Source organism: Phaenicophaeus curvirostris, chromosome 19, assembly GCF_032191515.1.
Source record: "Phaenicophaeus curvirostris isolate KB17595 chromosome 19, BPBGC_Pcur_1.0, whole genome shotgun sequence".
In the NCBI taxonomy this organism is placed as follows: Eukaryota; Metazoa; Chordata; class Aves; order Cuculiformes; family Cuculidae; genus Phaenicophaeus; species Phaenicophaeus curvirostris.
The window spans coordinates 7,951,466-7,969,340 of record NC_091410.1 but is presented as its reverse complement, the minus strand read 5'-3'; the positions used below and the strand labels follow the sequence as shown (position 1 = coordinate 7,969,340).

Below are 17,875 nucleotides of genomic sequence, written 5' to 3'. Positions count from 1 at the left end.
CCCTTCTTGTGGTGAGGGGCCCAGAACTGAACACAGGATTCGAGGAGCGGTCTCCCCAGTGCCGAGTCCAGAGGGAGAAGAACCTCCCTGGACCTGCTGGTCACACCGTTTCTGATCCAAGCCAAGATGCCATTGGCCTTCTTGGCCACCTGGGCCACTGCTGGCTCATGTTCAGTCGCTGTCGACCAACACCCCCAGGTCCCTCTCCTCCAGGCAGCTTTCCAGCCAGGCTTCTCCTAGTCTGTAGCGCTGCTCAGGGTTGTTGTGCCCCAAGTGCAGGACCTGGGACTTGGCCTTGTTGAACCTCATGCCATTGTCCTCTGCCCAGTGGTCCAGCCTGTTCAGATCCCTTTGCGGCTTCATCACGTCCCTGGTGCTTTATTGTAAAAGTACAAAGTGCTCCCCGGCCCGGGCCCAGCCCCAGCCCCCACCCTCAGAGCCCCGCAGCGGCCCCGCCGCCTCAGTCCATCGCGGTGGCTTGGAAGAGCTCCACCAAGTCCTTGTAGTCGGGGTCGATGGGGTCGATGAGGTCCGAGGGCTTCTCGCCATCATCCGTGGTGGCCTCCAGGCTGGCCCCAAGGGAGAGGAGGTACCTGCAGGAGATGGGGGGTGAGCTGGTGGGGTCCACAGGCTCCGGCCACACTCCTAGGAGCCACCAGGCCCATCACTGGGGTTCTCCAGGCTGGGCGACACCAGCAAGTCCCAGCCCAGCCCTCACCTGGCTATGTCAGCGTAGCCATCGCTGCAGGCCATGTGCAAGGGCGTCCACCCATTCTCGTCCTTCTGGTGGATGTCGGCGCCATATTTAACCAGCAGCTTGACGCAGTCCAGGTTTCCCGTCAGCACGGCTTCATGGAGGGCTGCCATGCCTGGGAGGAAAGAATTTGTTAGCCCGGGAGTGGGGAAGGAATCTTTTGATGCTGAGCGAGCTCCCAGGTGCAAGTTGCCTGCAGCCCTGGAAGAAGAGGAGGCTGAGGGGAGACCTCATTGCTCTCTACAACTACCTGAAAGGAGGTTGTGGAGAGGAGGGAGCTGGGCTCTTCTCCCAAGTGACAGGGGACAGGACGAGAGGGAATGGCCTCAAGCTCCACCAGGGGAGGTTCAGGATGGACATCAGGAAAAAATTCTTCACAGAAAGGGTCATTGGGCACTGGCAGAGGCTGCCCAGGGAGGGGGTTGAGTCACCTTCCTTGGAGGTGTTTAAGGGACAGGTGGACGAGGTGCTGAGGAACATGGTTTAGTGTTTGATAGGAATGGTTGGACTTGATGATCCGGTGGGTCTCTTCCAACCTGGTTATTCTATGATTCTAAGGGGCACCAGCGAACCCTCACTAGCAAGGAGGTGAGTTTAGGGAAAGAAGGAAAGACTGAGGAACACAAGAGGAGCTGCCACAGGTTTCTGTTTCATTTCCGCATAAATATCCCATGTAGGACGGCACAGCACCCCCTGCCCCAAGTCCTGGCCGGGACTCACACCGGGACAACAGGAGGAACGTCTTTGGGGCCCAAGATTCAGAAGCTCCTTACAGAGCGCAAAATGAAGCCGTCAGTGTAGGATGGAGGAAGCCCGGGGTCATTTGAGACCGTGTTCCCTTGCCTCGTGACAGCAGGGGCCAAAGCCAAGTGTAAGAAGGGGACAAACCTGGGCTCAGCACCAGCCGGATCGATCCAGGCATTCCATAAGCGGTTGCTAGTGAGGCTGGGTGCAAACATTACACAATGCCTTCCCCCCAAACAGAAATGCCGTAGCGCTCAGGAGAGATGGATAGAGCCAAGAACTAAATGCAGAGCCTTGCTTCTCCCATCCAGGGCTCCAGACCAGCCTGTGCTCACATCTCCTTTCCTAGGTCCCACCACCCTGCAGTGCTTTTGCAGGGACCGCGGGGCAAGGCTCCCCCCTTCCTGCTGCATGTGCTGGGGCTTTCATGGTCCCTGCTTGGCGATGCTGGGAGCATCACTCCTCACTGGGGAGGAAAGCAGCTCATCTCCAATCAGCCACCCTGCCAAAGGTGGCTCATGTCCTAGCTGCACGGCTCACTCTCCTTCAGAGCCCAGATGAGCCCCACTACAGTAAGGATTCCAGCTCGGCCGACGCCGGCAGCACTCACCAGAAGGGTAGATGGTGTCCAGCGTCACCTTCCTGGTACGTATGAACCTGCCCACCTGCTCCAGGTCTCCCTGCTTGATGTGGTCCTGAAAGATGACGTCGTTGGGGAAGTGCACGGTGCGGGAGGCTCTCAGTCGCTGGACGTACCGAGGCACGGAAACTGGGTAATGGTCCTTCATGCTGACTGCAGCCTTCAGCCGCTGCGGAGGAGGAGGAGGAGGGATGCAGGGGCTGTAGAAGCAGCTGGAGTTGCCCGATGCTCAGCCCTACCGCTCGCTGGCTTCGAACCACGGTTGTCTCCTCTTCTGCCTCCCAGGTCCCTTCTCGCTACGGAGCTGTGATGGTGCCCGCACCACTGCGCTCCCTCTGTTCCCTTGTCCCCTCACCAGCAGGGATGTGCTGCCTCTGAGCTCTCTCTATGCTCCCATGCTACGTGCAGGAGGTGGTGCTGGGGACACACGCGGTTCCCCGACGGGCCCTTGGCCCAAGACTGATGGTTCTCCAAGACCATCACGTTATATAGGCTCCCGGGGCTATTTTGAGGACGTGCAGCTCATGCTATTTGCCATGACACTTTGTAATCGAGCCGCCCAGGCCCGCAGCCTCCCACTTTTGGGCAGAAGTTGGTGTCTCATCTTACCACCCACCTGTTGATGTGCCCATCCAAGGGTCAAATCTACTCTTGCTTTTGCCTGGAGAGCCCTTCAGAGGAGCCCAAGGGCCTGGAAACAAAACTTCCCAGCAGCGAGCCCTCACATACACACACACGTGCCAGGAAAAAGACATAAACACGATCACCAAGCGAGAAGAACCAGCCAGTCCTGTACCCACTGGCTCGCACAGCGCAGGCGTGTCAGAGCTGCCGCGCTAAATGCATTCGGAGCTAAGTCACCCCTCCTGTGGTTGCATCAGACCCATGGAAAGGAGCAGGATGAGCTGTGCTGCCCGGCACAACTGTGAGGCAACCTGTGGAGAACCCCACCAGCACGCGGGATAACGTCAGCACCCTTACGGGATCATAGAGTAGTTTGTGTTGGAAGGGACCTCAAAGCCCATCCAGTTCCAACTCCCTGCCATGGGCAGAGACACCTCGTGCTGGATCAGGTTTCTCCAGGCGCCATCCAACCTGGCCTTGAACACCTCCAGGGATGGGGCAGCCACCACTTCTCTGGAGAACCTGTGCCAGGGGCTCCCCACTCATGCAGGAAAACATTTCTTCCTGAAATCTCATCTCAACCTTCCTTCTTTTAGCTTTAAACCATTCCCCCTTGTCCTGTCCCTGCACTCCCTGATCAAGAGCCCCTTGTCAGCTTTCCTGGAGCCTCTTTCAGTGCTGGAAGCTGCTCTCTAAGGTTTTCCTGCAGCTTTCTCTTCTCCAGGATGAAGAAGCCCAGAGGTGCTGCTGTGCTCCCGATGCAGCCACAGATCCAGGAGCCTACAGTGCCCATCCAAGGGGTTCACTGTGCGACCTCAGGCTGAGAATCAGCTGCTTCCAAGAGTAGCCTCAGGAGAAGAGGTGAAGAACAGCACCACCACCAGCCCACTCTTGTGCACATTGCTGTCCTGCTGTGGCTGTCCAAGGCGCAAAGCAGACGATCTGCCACGGAGGAATCCTTGGGATCAGCCAGGGATCCAAGCAACAGCTGCTCCTCCATGCTTTTTCCCCTCATGAGGTTTGATGATTTCAGGTATACGAGCACATTGTGCTCTGCTTTCTGCTGATGGGGATTGTCCAGGCAGGACAATGAACTCCACTGCAAGGCATCAGGCAAAAAACTTGTCCTGCATTAGGAATCTGAGAGATTCCATCCTGCCCCTTCTGCAGCCGACCCTCATCCTGAACCCATACCCACAGCAGGGCTGCCAGCGGGGTCAGACACACACATTTGTCTTCTGGCAAAAACATCAAACTCATCGCCGAGCACCTCGGCTCAGGAGCACGTCCAGCAGAACCCTATGCGAGAGGAGGCTGCGCGATCTGCGGTGGCAACAGGACGCTTTTAGCCTGCTTTCTCGGAACAGCAATTAGCCGTGTGCACAAAACGAATCTGACTGGGTCATAGAATTATGGAACAGTTTGGGTTGGAAGGGACCTCAAAGCCCACCCAGTTCCACCCTGTGCCACGGGCAGGGACACCTCCCACTGGATCAGGTTGCTCAAAGCCCCATCCAACCTGGCCTTGAACGCCCCCAGGGATGGGGCAGCCACCACTTCTCTGGACCTCAGCAGCCGCCTCTCCACCCTCACAGGAACACATTTCTTCCTAAAGAGATCATCTCAACCTGCCCTCTTTCAACTTAAAACGATTCCCCCTTGTCCTATCCCTGCACTCCCTGATCAAGAGCCCCTCCCCAGCTTTCCTGTAGGCAAAGAGCAGACCTGGTGCATAAGCAGAGCCCCCCTCCTCTGAGCTGATCAAGGCAGCTCTCAGATCGTGAACAGGGAAGAGTCAGTGTGCATCTCAACCCTGTCTACGCCACAACTGGCTGCACAATATGGACCTGTCTGAGCCAAGCGCTCACCAGCACCTTCTAGCAGAACTTCTCACTGGAAGGCCTCTCTTCCTCCCCACCCAAACCCTAGGGCAGCTTTCTTACTCCAAAGTAGCTACCGCTGACCAGATCCAACACCAGCCACGAGCAGGGCCTGCTCTCAGGGTACAGCTGTTGCAGCCAGGCTGCGTCAAGAACAATCCCCTGCCTGCCTTTGGACACACAAGGCCACAGCCCTGTAGAGAAGCAGCTTCAGAGACTCTTTTTTTACATAGCCACAAGCACCAGCCACCAAGCCATCCCACTGCAGGCAGCAGCGAACACCATTTTCTGATCCCCTGGGTCAGCAAGCGCCTGCATGGCCCCAGCAGAGGTGCTGAAGGTTTGCATGCAGCAGCCAGGGCTCAGCAGGGACTCTGTTCCCAGGGGAACAGCAGCAGGAGGCCAGAGCTGGCACCACAGACAAGCATTGTGCGGCCTTTGTTCCACCATCCCAATGCGCCCACGCTCAGGGACAGGCACCAGCAGCCTCCGGAGCTGCCCTCCAGCTTCGCTGTGCCCTCCCCATGTGACATTTATAGAATATTTTCTAACAAAAATATTTTCAGCAGTAAGTGAGCGGTTTGGAAATAGCAGCGTAGCTCAGTGGATCATGTGAGTCTGACTATCGGAGCCACAGGCAGCCCCGGGCTTCCCTGCAGGCAAATTCCTTGGTTAGCAGCTCAGGAGCAGAGGTCCATCCACTCACCTCAGGCCAGCTGGCAAACGGAGCAGCTCATGCTCAGTGCACCCAAGGCAATGTCCGATCCCTGCTAACAGAGGGTGGAGCACAAGCTGGTGTGATCTGGACCTGTTATCTTGATGTTCTTATCCCCTATAGAGTACACAGTATGAATTCCTTCAGGTTCAAGCACCAGAAACCACCTGCAAAACTGAGAATGTCCAAAAAGTGTGGTTTGGTGGCAGCTGGTGGAAATTTGAGAAAGCTGAAAACTCAGGTCAGGTTCAAACAGGTTCATTCAATGTTCCAATAAAGACAGAGACAGGATAGTATTAAAATCTCGACTTTATTTGGCCAACAAATTCAGTTCCCGTGTTATTTGTAGCGGAATGCTAAGAACCAGCCCGCCGCAGCTCAGGTCTTCACGGCACTTCCCTGTTTGAGTTCATCCCCAAACCCAGTGATTACCTGTCGGATCTCTTTTATCAGGCCTGTCCACACCACCCACCTGCCTGGTCAAACCATTGGAAATAAGGGATCACAAACCAGTCTTGCAGTTAGTCAAGAGGATGGCAGAGCAGCCAGGTCTCGTCTCAGCTTATGAGCCCAGCGATCACCTCCACCCTCAGAGCCCACCAGAGCCAGTGCACGCAGTATTCCACCCTTCCAGGTGTTGGCAATAGTCATCTCCAAGTGTCTTAAAGCAGAGGGGGAAGGAAACATCTGACCAGCACAAAGAAAAGTACCTTCATATGCACCTTTCACCAGCCCACAGCCTCTTCCCCTGCACAGGCTGCAGGCCAATGCCAGGGAAGAACAGCCAAGACCATTAAGGACCCTGCTGGGTGCACAAATCAACTACAGCTTCAGACTTAAAAGGAAAAAAAAAAAAGCTTTCTTGGAAAATATTAGTGGCAAGGCTCCAGAATGTTGGGCCACTGAGCTTGAGCTACCGCTTCACAACCTGCTTCTACCCAGAAAAACAGAATACTTCAGAGAAAAGCTGTGTACAAAAAAAGTACATCGCAATAAAAGAGCCCAGCTGGCCAGGCTGGCTGCCTGGTGACAGATCCCATCTCAACAACGAACAGAAAGAAAAGAGTCGAGTGTACAGACAAGTGAGGGTAAAGTGTTACTTTAAAAGCCAATCCCTGGGTTTCCAGTCATTCACCTTCTGCTTTAAATCTTAATGCATTTCTGACTCACTGGGCTGCACAACAGCAGCAGCTAATTTAGTGTCTGATTTTTTTGGGCGATGTAGACCAGTCTTCTCTTTACAATTCATCCTTTTGGATTTTCTGCTCATCGTCATCATCCCCTTCCTCAAGGTCCGTTTCCTCATCCACGTCCAGGCCATCCAGATCCTGTGTGGGTTTCCAAAGGCAGCTGCTAGTGCCTGGCAGGAGGCAGATCCGCAGCCGGGTACAGAACAGTGCTCCTCTAACACAAAACATCCAGGCACTTTGCTCCAAATTGGGGACGTCGAGGATTAGAAACCCCTGGAAACTGGGACCAGCACCTGTAACACCTTCCAACCCAGCCACTGAGGAGCTTCCATCTAGATACACTGCACACGTGATGTTTATCACCCTGCTCCAGTTCCACATGCTGAGCAGTTCTCAATGAAGAACAAGCCCTCCAAGTACTCCAGCAGTTTCCACAATGACCAGAGTAGGTTTAGGCAAGTGAAGAGCTCCAGTATCCACACTTTCCCTACATTTGTCTTTACACCTCCCAAGAACATTTAATGATAGAATCATGGCTTGGGTTAGAAGGGACCTTAAAGCCCACCCAGTTCCCCCCATCCAGCCATGAGCAGGGACACCTCTCACTGGATCCGGGTCTCCAAGCCCCATCCAACCTGGCCTTGAACACCTCCAGGAATGGGGCAGCCACCACTGCTTTGGGCAACCTAGGCCACGGCCTTCCCACCCTCACAGGAAAACATTTCTTCCTAAGATCTCAACTCAATCTTCCCTCTTTCAACTTAAAACCATTCCCCCTTCATCCTACCCCTGCACTCCTTGATAAAGAGCCCCTCAAGACAACTTCACACCCAACTAACTGAAGGGTTCTCAATAAAATGGGTCTGCTACAGGCCGACAGCAGCCAGGTTGCACCTGAGCAGGCCACATTTTATGATGTGGACACTTTTCACCAACAATATCCCTTCCTGCCACAAAGCCTCCCAGGATCTCATTTTGGACACTGAGGGTTCAGGCACAGCACCAGACCCACCCGATGCTCCATATTCTGAAGGCCCAGAGTATTGTATTAGCATTACTCACATCATCTGCTGCTGCCCCATCCTGACCTCCACTCTCCAAGAACTTTTTGAAGCCTTCTAGCGTTCTCTCCCCGTTGTAGTCAATCACCTGCATAGAAAAAAACATGGAGATAGTGGTTATGGGCACCTATGGAACCACACCCCTGGAGAGGAGAATTCTTTCTGAGCAAGAGTCAACATGCCAAGCAAAAGGGAATTTAAAAATTCACCTTCACCCATATGAGACGAAGGAAAACAGCTCAGCCACTAGACTTCAGAGATCACTGCGAGGAAAGAACAGCCTGCAGATGAGCACTCTCCTCTGCTACACTCCCTCCTTTCCCCATTCCCACTTCCCACCCTCAAACTCTTTCCTACAGCCCAGCCCCCGCCCCCCTCAAAGGGTCTCTGATGTCCTATAGACTGTGTTCCATCCCTACAGAACGGAGGCCGCTCCCAAAGGCCTTGTTCAAAACAGAACTCAAGCAGGCAGCTAAGCATTTCTAGTGCTCCTTCACTGTGTGATGGGCAGCGGCTCCTTACATTTTTGTTGGAGCCCGCAGGGAAGAACTTGAGCGTGGGGAAGCTGTGGATTTTCACTGCCTCAACTTCATTAGCTGTTGAATCCATCTTGGCAATGATAATGTTCTCATGGTCCCTGTAGGTCTCTCCCAGCTTGTCCCAGATCGGAGCCAGCTGCTTACAGTGACCACACCAGGGGGCATCTGTGAATTGCAAATACACAGCTCAAATCACAGCCCAACACAGCAGCACCACTCCTCCTCAGCCCCAGACACAGTTCATGCACATCTTTTCAGCCAAAGCACTCTTTGTTGCTTCAATTCATGGAATGGTTTGGCTTAGAAAGGACCTTAAATCCCACCCAGTTCCAATCTCCTGCCGTGGGCAGGGACACCTCCAACTGCATCAGGTTGCTCCAAGCCCCATCCAACCTGGCCTTGAACACTTGCAGGGATGGGACATCCACCACTTCTCTGAGCAACCTGGGCCAGGGCCTCCCCACCCTCACAGCAAAACATTTCTTCCCAAAATCCCATCTCAATCTCCCCTCTTTCAGCTTAAAACTGTTCCCTCTCATCCCATCCCTGCACTCCCTGATCAAGAGCCCCTCCCCAGCTTTCCTGGATCCCCTTTCAGCGCTGGAAGCTGCTCTAAGGTATCCCAACCACCTCCTCTTCTCCAGGCTGAACAATCCCAGCTCTCTCAGCCTGTCCTCAAACGGGAAGTGCTCCTGCCCTCAGATTATCTTCATCGCCTCCTCTGGACTCAAACAGATCCATGTCTTGCACTGAGAACTCCAGAACTGAACACAGTACTCCAGGTGAGGAATCACAAGAACAGATTATAGGGGCACAATCACCTCCCTCAGACCTACTGGCTGCCTAATTCCAAGAGACACTTTCTCCCTCATCCAGCTCATGCAGTATTTTGGTGCTCCTTTAATGCCAGCTACCAGGAATCGGCTGTTGAAAGGTACTTACAGAACTCTACAAAGACATTCTTATTCTCATCAAAAGCAACTTCTTCAAAGTTCTTCCCAACCAGAACTTTGACAGGATGCTTGTCCCAGTCATCAGGAAGATCTTGACTCATCAAGTGGGGCTGGAATAAGAGGTGAAATCCAGAGATGTGGCTGCTTGGAATGTACGTGCAATTACACATCCCAGAAACCCAAATTTAACCACCCCTTCTCAGTGCCTCAACCATAGGCTGTGAGCAATCAGATGAGTCACTTGCTTCCTTTTCTGCTCACAGGAAATGTCCTTCCCACCCTGACCAACTGGGAATCACTCACAGGTGCTTCTTGTGCAGAGAGAACCACAGGTAAGCCCTGTAGGAAGGTGTTACTCTTGCTGACAGCAGCATTCCTGCAGGAGCAGGCTTGACTGAACAGGCACTACTGGAGCACATTGCACACAGCTACCTCCACCAGATGAGAGCTGAAATCTCTTTAAGCTGTGCCACACAAAGTTAACACCTTCCACAGGTCGCTGAGAGGAAGAGCAACTGGATAAATAGCACAGAGCAGGAAGAGCAGGCTTCAGCCACACTTGGGTGCCAGCACACAGCTTGCTCCCTACAGTCTGCACGCCCCAGTGGTTTTACCTTTAATCTCTCAGCACAAAGCCCACTAGATATTCCGTACGTCAGTTGGAAGGATTATCTCCAAACGACTTGCATAATACTTGACACAGCTCCTCACAGGAAGCATTTTTTTATGCCAGCAGGTTCACCACTAGCAGCATTTATCTGCATTACCTTGATCTTGCCCTCCAGGAACTTATTACAGAACTCTTTGATCTTGTTTGCTGTGAGGTCATCCGATTCAGGTTTGTATTTGGTCATTTCTTCCTCCAGCGTGATCAGACGAACCGCTGGACACTCTTCTTTCTTTAGGCCAAAGAACTCCAGGATCCGCTGGTTGTCGCTGTGGTCGCTGTCTATGAAGATGAACAGGATCTTTGGAGGAAAAAACCAAAGGCAGCATTGTAAAGGCGAGTGCCTCAGCTTTCAACACCTCACAGATGTGGAGAGCAGCTGAACCAGCCCCTCTTCCTGCTCCAAGCCCTTCCAGAGGGCACCTGATCACAGCACAAGCACCAGAGCTACAACAGTTCACATGGAATTTGAACACCAGAGCCTGGCACTCACATGGATTAAGGCAGAGTCAGGTTTACATCCACAAGAAGGAAAGTCAGGAGTTAACTACTATTCCTACAACAGCGTGCACGCCCATAAGTGACTCAGTTGCCTTTTATCTAGAGACAGGCAGAGAGCAAGCACTAGCTTTAAGCCTTCCTCCACAGTCATTAAGGCAACACAGAGCTACACCTCCCTGCAGGAGGCGGTCACTTAATGCATGATCTGAGAAATCCATCTCACCTTCCCTTTGAAGTCTCCAGCTGCACTCTTGAAGTTGTCCAGTTTCTCTTGATAGTCAGACACACTTTTTGGTAGGAACAGCAGAATATGAGTCTTTATCTCTCCTCCAAAGATTTTGGGAGCAGTCTGAGGAGCAGAAAATAAACATTACTTTTGGCAGAGCGGTAAGTTAGAGTCGAGACCAGCTCGGTGCTGGCTGGAGCCTCCAACACTACAGCTTTTGAACAGCAAACTTATGACTCCTTCCCCTTGTGTTCTTCGCACTCCTCCATACGCAACTCCAAACCAGTGTCAGCTCCAAGACAACACAACCACACCCCCTGCAATTTCAGCTGTTACGCTCCCACAGCAGCTGTGGGAAGAGGTCTCGCCAAGCACCTGAAGACTTACCTGTTCAGTGAACTCTATCACTAGAGGCAGAGCATTGGACTTGATGAAGTTCAGTAAATTATCCTTTTTGAGGTCCCCTTCAAAGTTGTTGCGGCCTTCATCAAACTGCAAAAGCAGATATTCCTGCATTAGAACAGGTCCCTACCCCATACAGCCTCTTTCAAGAAATAACTCGTCCACACCAGTCACTGTCCCAATGATCAGAACAGACTGTCTCTCAACAAGATCTCCACATGCTCCTGGAAAACCTGGATCAAGGTGTTCATGTTCCCAGCAAATCCTTAAACCAATCCCAACAGCAAAAGGTGGGCAGCAAGAAACCATTTGTGAAAGAGGTCACGAAGGATTCTGAGGGCCCGAAGCAGTGTGGCAAGAAGCCCCTGAGCAGGGGCAGCTCTGCAGGAACGAGACACGGAGCAGGCACACACACACCTCATCCAGACAGCGCTGGGAGAGCAAAGCTGTAAGGAAACAAGAACTCGCACAGCTCTGACTCTGCTGTCAGAAACAACAGCACACATTTAACATGCACACAGCACAAGAGGCGACAGATCTCTTCCCGTGCTAGGTCATCGCCTGTATCCCTGACCAGGATTCTTTGAACCCTCTCTGACAGCCTGCAAAGGGAACAGGGGACCATGGAAGTTAAAGAGGGGAAGTGCAGAATAACAGCACAGTCCCACAGCAGGGCGACACTCGTGTTACTGGTAAAAGCAGAGTGGACTCAGATAACCTCTGCTAGAGGAAGCACACCAGTTCCAGCTGGGAAGCTGAGCAAAGCACTTCACACTGGAAATCAACTTTGTAAATACTTCAGAGGGTATTGGACATCACACCTTAACCTTCAGAGTGGTTGTACAAGAGTCCAGACTGCTCACACAAAGAGTCAGATAAAAATGATGAGCCAAACCCCTCCAGAGACCCAGCTGATGGCAGTCACCCAGTTAAAGTCCCAAACCATAACTCTTCGTAAAATAAACCATCTGGCTCTTATGCCCTGATATTTCATTGCCACAGGTGCTCATTTTCTCCTTGGCTTGGGGTGGACATATGAGAGCTCTTGTGGCACTGCCACAGCATCGCACCAAAGCAGGAGCAAAAGGCAACACTCGCAGGCTGAAGGGCCTCACCCTCCTTTCACAGCACCCGGCCCTCCAGGGCTCCTCCAACACACCCAAGACACCACCAGGAATTGCTTTCAACTCCAGAGGTGCCCAAGCTGACCACACTTATTAAGAACAGTCTGAAAACTCCCTCAATGCTTACACTGCTCCTGCCATTGCCCCAGTTCCTCCAGAGCAGAGGAAACAATAATGAAGTTCACCGGACTCGGACTTTAGAGGGTAGCACATATCCAGGCAACACAAGTCCATTCTACAGAGCTAAACATGAGAAAACACACAGGTGACTAACCAAGAGCCTGGCCTAACAACCCCAGCAGTGACCCAGGCCCCTCAATGCAGCCTCACGTGCTGCCCTGCTCAGTGCCCGGTGCTGGGAGTCCCCACACACAGCCAGTTGTAGACGAGCATTTCTTCTTGGACTTCGGTGTTTGCCAACTGACACAAACACGAGTTAAGACACCTCTGCAGCTCTTTCAGCCTAGCGTCAGCCACAAATAGAGCATAAAGATCACAAAGCTATGCATGCAAGAAGGGCAAGACACAGGGGGTGAGTCAGTCAAGCACAAAACACTGCTCATTTCACCAACCCCAGCTTCTCTAGTTGCAAAATCCCAGCATATGAACGAAATAAGAACTCATTCAGCTTCTTCCCCCACCTCAGGTCAAAATGGTCATAACCATGACTGTGCCTGGATCACAGATTTCATCAGCCTGAAACCCAGGCAGCTCTGTCCTGCCACACAGCACTCATGCCTGCAGCACCACCACGTCCAGAGATCTCTGCTGGTCCTCCCAGACCAGGAATTTCATCTCAGCAACTCAGATTTTAATAGTAAGTGGCATCAGTAAGTTTATTTCTGATCCCACACATAGCCGGCATCCCTCTGCACATAACCAAACTGCTCCAGCCCAGTCAGCTGGAACTGCAAATCCCCTTAGGAACTTTGTTGGGATTGCTCTGCTGCAGAGCGCACAGCCGTGCGAGAGAAGAACTCTGGGATGCAACCACGGGCTGACTACAGCAGCCAACACTGAGGGTGTTTAAAGCAGCATCATTAAGCCACAATTAAACAATGAGTAAGACAACAAGTATCAAGAGTTTGGCTACCACTCTGCCTGAGCCTTTGGAAGCTCAGGGAGGGACACAGAGGCCTCACTCATTACAGCCACAGATACATTAGGTTGCACAGACCGTTACTTCCCTGCACCAGATATCTGAGAAACAGGGAAGTGAGTGAAGCAACAGCTCAGCCCCAGAGCCCAGTAGTTTGGGGAGGGCAGCACTGGGCCAGGAGACTGATGAGACTGCCAACTGCAGGTCCCTGCACTGCAGCTCTGCCCTGCAAAGAGACCCAGGGCTCTGCCACCCTGCAAAAGGGATGAAGGCTTCTCTCCGCTCCCCACTGAGCTCTGAGGCCTGGGAGCAGACAGACAGCACAGGAACACCTTCTGCTGCTTCATCCTCAGCTGTCCTCGTTTGAATCTGACTAATTCAAGAAGAGGTGAGGAAAGGCAAGAGACTTGAGCATGGTGCTTGTGCTCTGCACCAACCAATACCTTCTTGAAGAGGACCACACCATCCTGGCTAAGCTGGTATTTGGAGAAGACATCAGCACTGGAGGAAATCCCAAAAGGAATGTCATCCACAGCTTCTGCGGCCGACAAGAACTCCTTGGCAGCTTCCGATGTCAAATCCTGGAGAATAAAGAAAGGCATCTCACATGGGGCACAGCAAAGCACAAACATCCTAGGGCTTGGCAGCCAGAGAACCAGAAGATCAAGTACAGCAGGACGCAAGCGTTTCACAATGCAGAGAACCTTCCCTGGCTGCCAGGTGTCCTAGGGCAGGAGGCAAGACCCCAGACACATGCAACAGCTTCCGAAATGGAAGCACAAACCCTACCTTAAAGAATCCAATCACAGCCACTTCATTGGAGTCCACCAAAGACTCTGCTGCAGCAGCATCTTCCAAGGTGGCTGCAGCTGGACCAGTGCGCTTCTTCAGCCAATTGACAATGTCATCTGCCTCTCTGCCAGCTGCACCAGAATGATAAGAACAACCATTTGCATTTCCCCCAGCTAAGTTTTAGAACAAGCCCCCCAGCTTTGAGACAGGCAGCTCAGCAGCTACCCCAGAGGTCAGGAAGAATCAAGATACCATTTACGCAACTCTCTCCCTTTCACTCCTAGTGTAATTAAGCTAATCCATAATTATTACGTCAAAGTACAAGGGGCTCCCCGGAATCAGCTCATCTCTTGCTTCTACGCCAAGCAGGATTTTAAACTTTGACCAGCAACACAGCCCTTGTCCACGGCATTAACGTTTTGTGTGCTAATACACCAGCTTTTCCTCTCTAAACCAACTCCATGGATGCCACTCTCAGCAGCCAGCATGACAGGGCTTGGCATAGCTGATTTCTGCTTGCCCTGGTCCTCCTCCCCTCTGCCTTACACCTCCCATTCACCCCTTTACCCAACTGCCCAGGCATTTTTTAGCTCTGCACAGCTCAAGTTGAGTCATGCCGAGTGCCAGGTCACGCCTGGATTGCTTTGCTTTCCTAGGCAAAAACAATTCTCTCTGCTTTAGCTCATGTTAGGGATCTCCCTGGCTTCAGGTGAGGAAGCCTGGAAGGCAGACTCAAGCCTCAGCGCCAGCCTGGAGCACGCGTGTTCAGCGTCACTGTGGCCGTGGACCTTGTCCAGGCTGTCCTGCAGGAGCAGGGCAAGGGCCTGTCGCCACGTTGCTGCTCCACTCACCTGTATATTCCTTGGGAGTGGCCTTGTCACCGTTCCTGAAGAATTTGATGGTGGGGTAGCCACGCACCCCAAACTGCTGCGCCAGCTCCGATTCCTCTGTGGCGTCCACCTTGGCCAGCCGGATCTCTGAGCCTTCCTCCTTCAGCTTCGCCGCTGCCTTCACATATTCAGGCGCCAGCGCTTTGCAGTGCCCACACCACGGGGCGTCTGTGGGAGAAGGCATCAGCCCCCACTCCCACAGAGCCCCCTTCTCCCACTGCCAGGGCCGTGGTGGCCCCTCACAGCTCCCCTTTCCCCTTCTACTGCCAGACACAGCCCTGCACAGCCCCCTCCTCCCGCTCCCCAGGGCCACGGCAGCCCCAGAGCCCCCACCACACTGCATTCCCAGGGCCCACAACGACTCCACAATGCATTCCCCTACTCCGCTCCCTAGCAGCCTCGTAGAGCCCTGCCACCCTGCTCCCAGGCACGTCCCCACAGGATCCTCTCCTCCGGTTTTCTAGGGCCACGGCAGCCCCACAGGACCCCCCTTTTCCTTGCTGCTCCCGGGTACGGCCCCACAGGGATCCCTCCTCCCACTCTGGGGCCACGGCTGCCCCATAGAGCCAACTCCTCTTGCTCCAGCGGCCACGGGGAGCCACGCAGGACCCCCCTTTCCCTCCCACGGGAGCCCACACAGCCCCCCATCCCTCTTTTCCCTCCCACGGGGGCTCTATAAGGCCTCATCTTCTCGTCCCCCGGGGCCACAGCAGCCCTACAGGGTCCCCCTTTCCCTCCAGCCCTCAGGCACGGCCCCGCAGGGCCCCTTCCCCCCGTCCCCCGGTGCCACAGCGGCCCCACAGGCCCCTCCTCCTGCTCCGGGGACCACAGGGCCCCCTCGTCCCCCCTCACGGCGGCCCCTCAAGGCCTCCTCCTCCCGTTTCCCCTTCGGCTTCACACAAAACCCACGTCCCGGTTTCCCCAGCCCCCGCGGGGCTCCCTCCTCCCCCCGCTCCCCGGGCCCAGGCCGCCCCCGCCGCGCTCACAGAACTCGACGAGCAGGTATCGGTGCGCCGCCAGCGCCTGCTCGAAGGAGGCGGCCCGCAGCACCAGGACGCCGTCCTCCTCCTCCAGCTCGTCAGCGGTGGCGAGGAACGGCAGGAGGAGGCAGAGCAGCACGGGGACGCGGAGCCCCGCCATGGCGCTGATGGCGGCGGGACGGGACCGGACGGGACGGGCGCGCGGCCGCGGCGCCGCCTCCACTTATAAACCCGCCCCCGGCCGCCGCCGCTCCCCATTGGCCGCGCCTCCCCGCGCTGCCGCCTCCCATTGGCTGAGCGCGCCGCCCGCCGCGCCGCCCCGCTCCCATTGGCCGGCGTTGGGGCTCTCGCCCCGCCTCCTGACGCTGACTGGTTGTCGGCCTCGCCCGCTCCCCTCCCCGCGCTCCCATTGGTCCGCTCCCTCGCTGCGCCCCTCGCCATTGGCCGGCGCCCCCGCCCCGCGCCGCCGCCGGGCCTCGAACGTGGCACTAGGGCGGGCCCCGCGGGCGGGCTCTGCGCATGCGCGCGGCCAGGCGCGCGTGGTGCTTTCTGACTGGGCCGCGGCCGCCTCCCTCGGGCACGGCCGGAAGTGGGGAGGGAACTTCCGGTGGGACCATAGAATCATAGAATCAGCAGGTTGGAAGAGACTCACTGGATCATCGTGTGCAACCATTCCCATCAATCACTAAACCATGTCCCTCAGCACCTCGTCCACCCGTCCCTTAAACCCCTCCAGGGAAGGTGACTCAACCCCCTCCCTGGGCAGCCTGTTCCAGTGCACAATGACCCTTTCCATAACACTTTTTCCTGATGTCCAGCCTGAACCTCCCCTGGTGGAGCTTGAGGCCATTCCCTCTCGTCCTGTCCCCTGTCCCTTGGGAGAAGAGCCCAGCTCACTTCTCTCCACAACCTCCTTTCAGGTAGTTGTAGAGAGCAATGAGGTCTCCCCTCATCCCCTCTTCTCCAGGCTAAACACCCCCAGCGCTCTCAGCTGCTCCTTGTGAGGGCAGCCTCTGCCAGGGCCCAGTGACCCTTTCCGTGAAAAAGTTTTTCCTAATGTTCAGTCTGACCCTCCCGTGGTGGAGCTTGAGGCCATTCCCTCTCATCCTGTGCCCTGTCACCTGGGAGAAGAAGTTAGGGACCCGAGTTCCTGCGTCCCCCAGGCCTGGTGGGAGATGGTGGCGAAGGTGCAGAGCGTGGGGCCTGCACCAGTTCCACTGGGAGACCCGCGGGGAAGGAGCCTGGGGACCATAGTGGGGAGGATCCTGTTGCCAGCTGCTCCCGGCCTTGCTGCAGCATCTCCCGGTGCGGCACACGGAGCATTCATCAGGGCCTGGCTGTTTACAGAGCACAGCAGAGGAAGGAGATCCCTGAGCAGGGAGCAGCAGGTGTCCCTCTGCTGTGTGTGCGCTGCTAGCGATACTGAAAATGCCAGAAAATAAAACTTTCTCTTAAGACTCGCTTTGGAGTTTCAGAAAGCGAGCATCTTTTTTTATCAGGGCAGGGCAACAGGGAGTGATCTCCATCAGTTGTGTGCAGTGACAAGAACTGGAGGCAGAAAGTATTTCCCTCTTACATGCACGTGTATAAATTTCCCCAGAAATCTTACGTGTATTCTTTTACTTTCTGAGGTTAGTAGTATGAAACTTCAGAACAGTCAAAACTTGGTAATTTGGAGCTGGCTCCAGCTCTATCTGACCTTGCCTTTGAGATAGGGAGAAAACTCCAAACAGAGGTGATTACAGAAGAGACATCTGTTCAGCACATATTATACTTCACACAAGATGTGATTTTTAAAGAACGAACGGTGTCTGGAAAAAAAACATTTTAAGGAAAACATGCTCTCAGAGGGTCACTGTGTCTAACTTTCAAAGAACACAATCTTTGAGATGAAACTTAATTCTGCTTTAGCTTAAATAAAAATATCCCACTTTTTGTAATAGTAACTACTTCTATCACCAGTGCCAGGAGACACCAGCTGCCTGCTGAGAAGGGCTGGAGCAGGGAAAGACTCTTTTCAGGCTCCAGCTACATGGAGGAGTTTGCAAGCAGAGCGGCTGCTCTCTTCTCTGGTGCCACAGGCTGGCAGCATTC

The 17,875-nt window shown here is 54.2% G+C and overlaps 2 protein-coding genes across 4 annotated transcripts; both read right to left on the bottom strand.

Annotated features, from left to right (window-relative positions):
* Window positions 1-362: 362 nt before the first annotated feature.
* PPP1R27 (protein phosphatase 1 regulatory subunit 27) lies at window positions 363-2,605 on the bottom strand. Of its 2 annotated transcripts, XM_069872441.1 has the most exons (4): window positions 2,494-2,588; window positions 2,109-2,307; window positions 719-869; window positions 363-593 (listed from the first exon to the last, which is right to left on the bottom strand). In XM_069872441.1, the coding sequence occupies exons 2-4, from the start codon at window positions 2,284-2,286 to the stop codon at window positions 461-463; spliced, it is 462 nt and encodes a 153-aa protein (XP_069728542.1). In that variant the 5' UTR covers window positions 2,287-2,307; window positions 2,494-2,588; the 3' UTR covers window positions 363-460. The 2 variants fall into 2 exon arrangements, with proteins under 2 accessions (XP_069728542.1, XP_069728541.1); XM_069872440.1 differs by having other exon boundaries at window positions 2,109-2,605.
* A 3,043-nt stretch (window positions 2,606-5,648) lies between these two features.
* P4HB (prolyl 4-hydroxylase subunit beta) lies at window positions 5,649-15,977 on the bottom strand. Of its 2 annotated transcripts, none has more exons than XM_069872276.1 (11): window positions 15,788-15,977; window positions 14,763-14,969; window positions 13,909-14,042; window positions 13,563-13,700; window positions 10,882-10,986; window positions 10,492-10,617; window positions 9,868-10,068; window positions 9,090-9,210; window positions 8,131-8,312; window positions 7,610-7,696; window positions 5,649-6,685 (listed from the first exon to the last, which is right to left on the bottom strand). In XM_069872276.1, the coding sequence occupies exons 1-11, from the start codon at window positions 15,939-15,941 to the stop codon at window positions 6,596-6,598; spliced, it is 1,545 nt and encodes a 514-aa protein (XP_069728377.1). In that variant the 5' UTR covers window positions 15,942-15,977; the 3' UTR covers window positions 5,649-6,595. The 2 variants fall into 2 exon arrangements, with proteins under 2 accessions (XP_069728377.1, XP_069728378.1); XM_069872277.1 differs by having other exon boundaries at window positions 5,649-6,159.
* Window positions 15,978-17,875: the final 1,898 nt, after the last annotated feature.

Excerpts from the sequence above, each read along its gene's own strand:
- PPP1R27 (XM_069872440.1), bottom strand. The coding sequence starts at position 2,286 with ATGAAGGACCATTACCCAGTTTCCGTGCCTCGGTACGTCCAGCGACTG. Across the intron at positions 870-2,108 it reads GGACACCATCTACCCTTCTG|GCATGGCAGCCCTCCATGAA; the intron begins GTGAGTGCTGCC and ends CTTTCCTCCCAG. Across the intron at positions 594-718 it reads GGCTACGCTGACATAGCCAG|GTACCTCCTCTCCCTTGGGG; the intron begins GTGAGGGCTGGG and ends CATCTCCTGCAG.
- P4HB (XM_069872276.1), bottom strand. The coding sequence starts at position 15,941 with ATGGCGGGGCTCCGCGTCCCCGTGCTGCTCTGCCTCCTCCTGCCGTTC. Across the intron at positions 10,987-13,562 it reads GTGTGGTCCTCTTCAAGAAG|TTTGATGAAGGCCGCAACAA; the intron begins GTATTGGTTGGT and ends CTGCTTTTGCAG. Across the intron at positions 10,069-10,491 it reads CTGGAGACTTCAAAGGGAAG|ATCCTGTTCATCTTCATAGA; the intron begins GTGAGATGGATT and ends TTTCCTCCAAAG.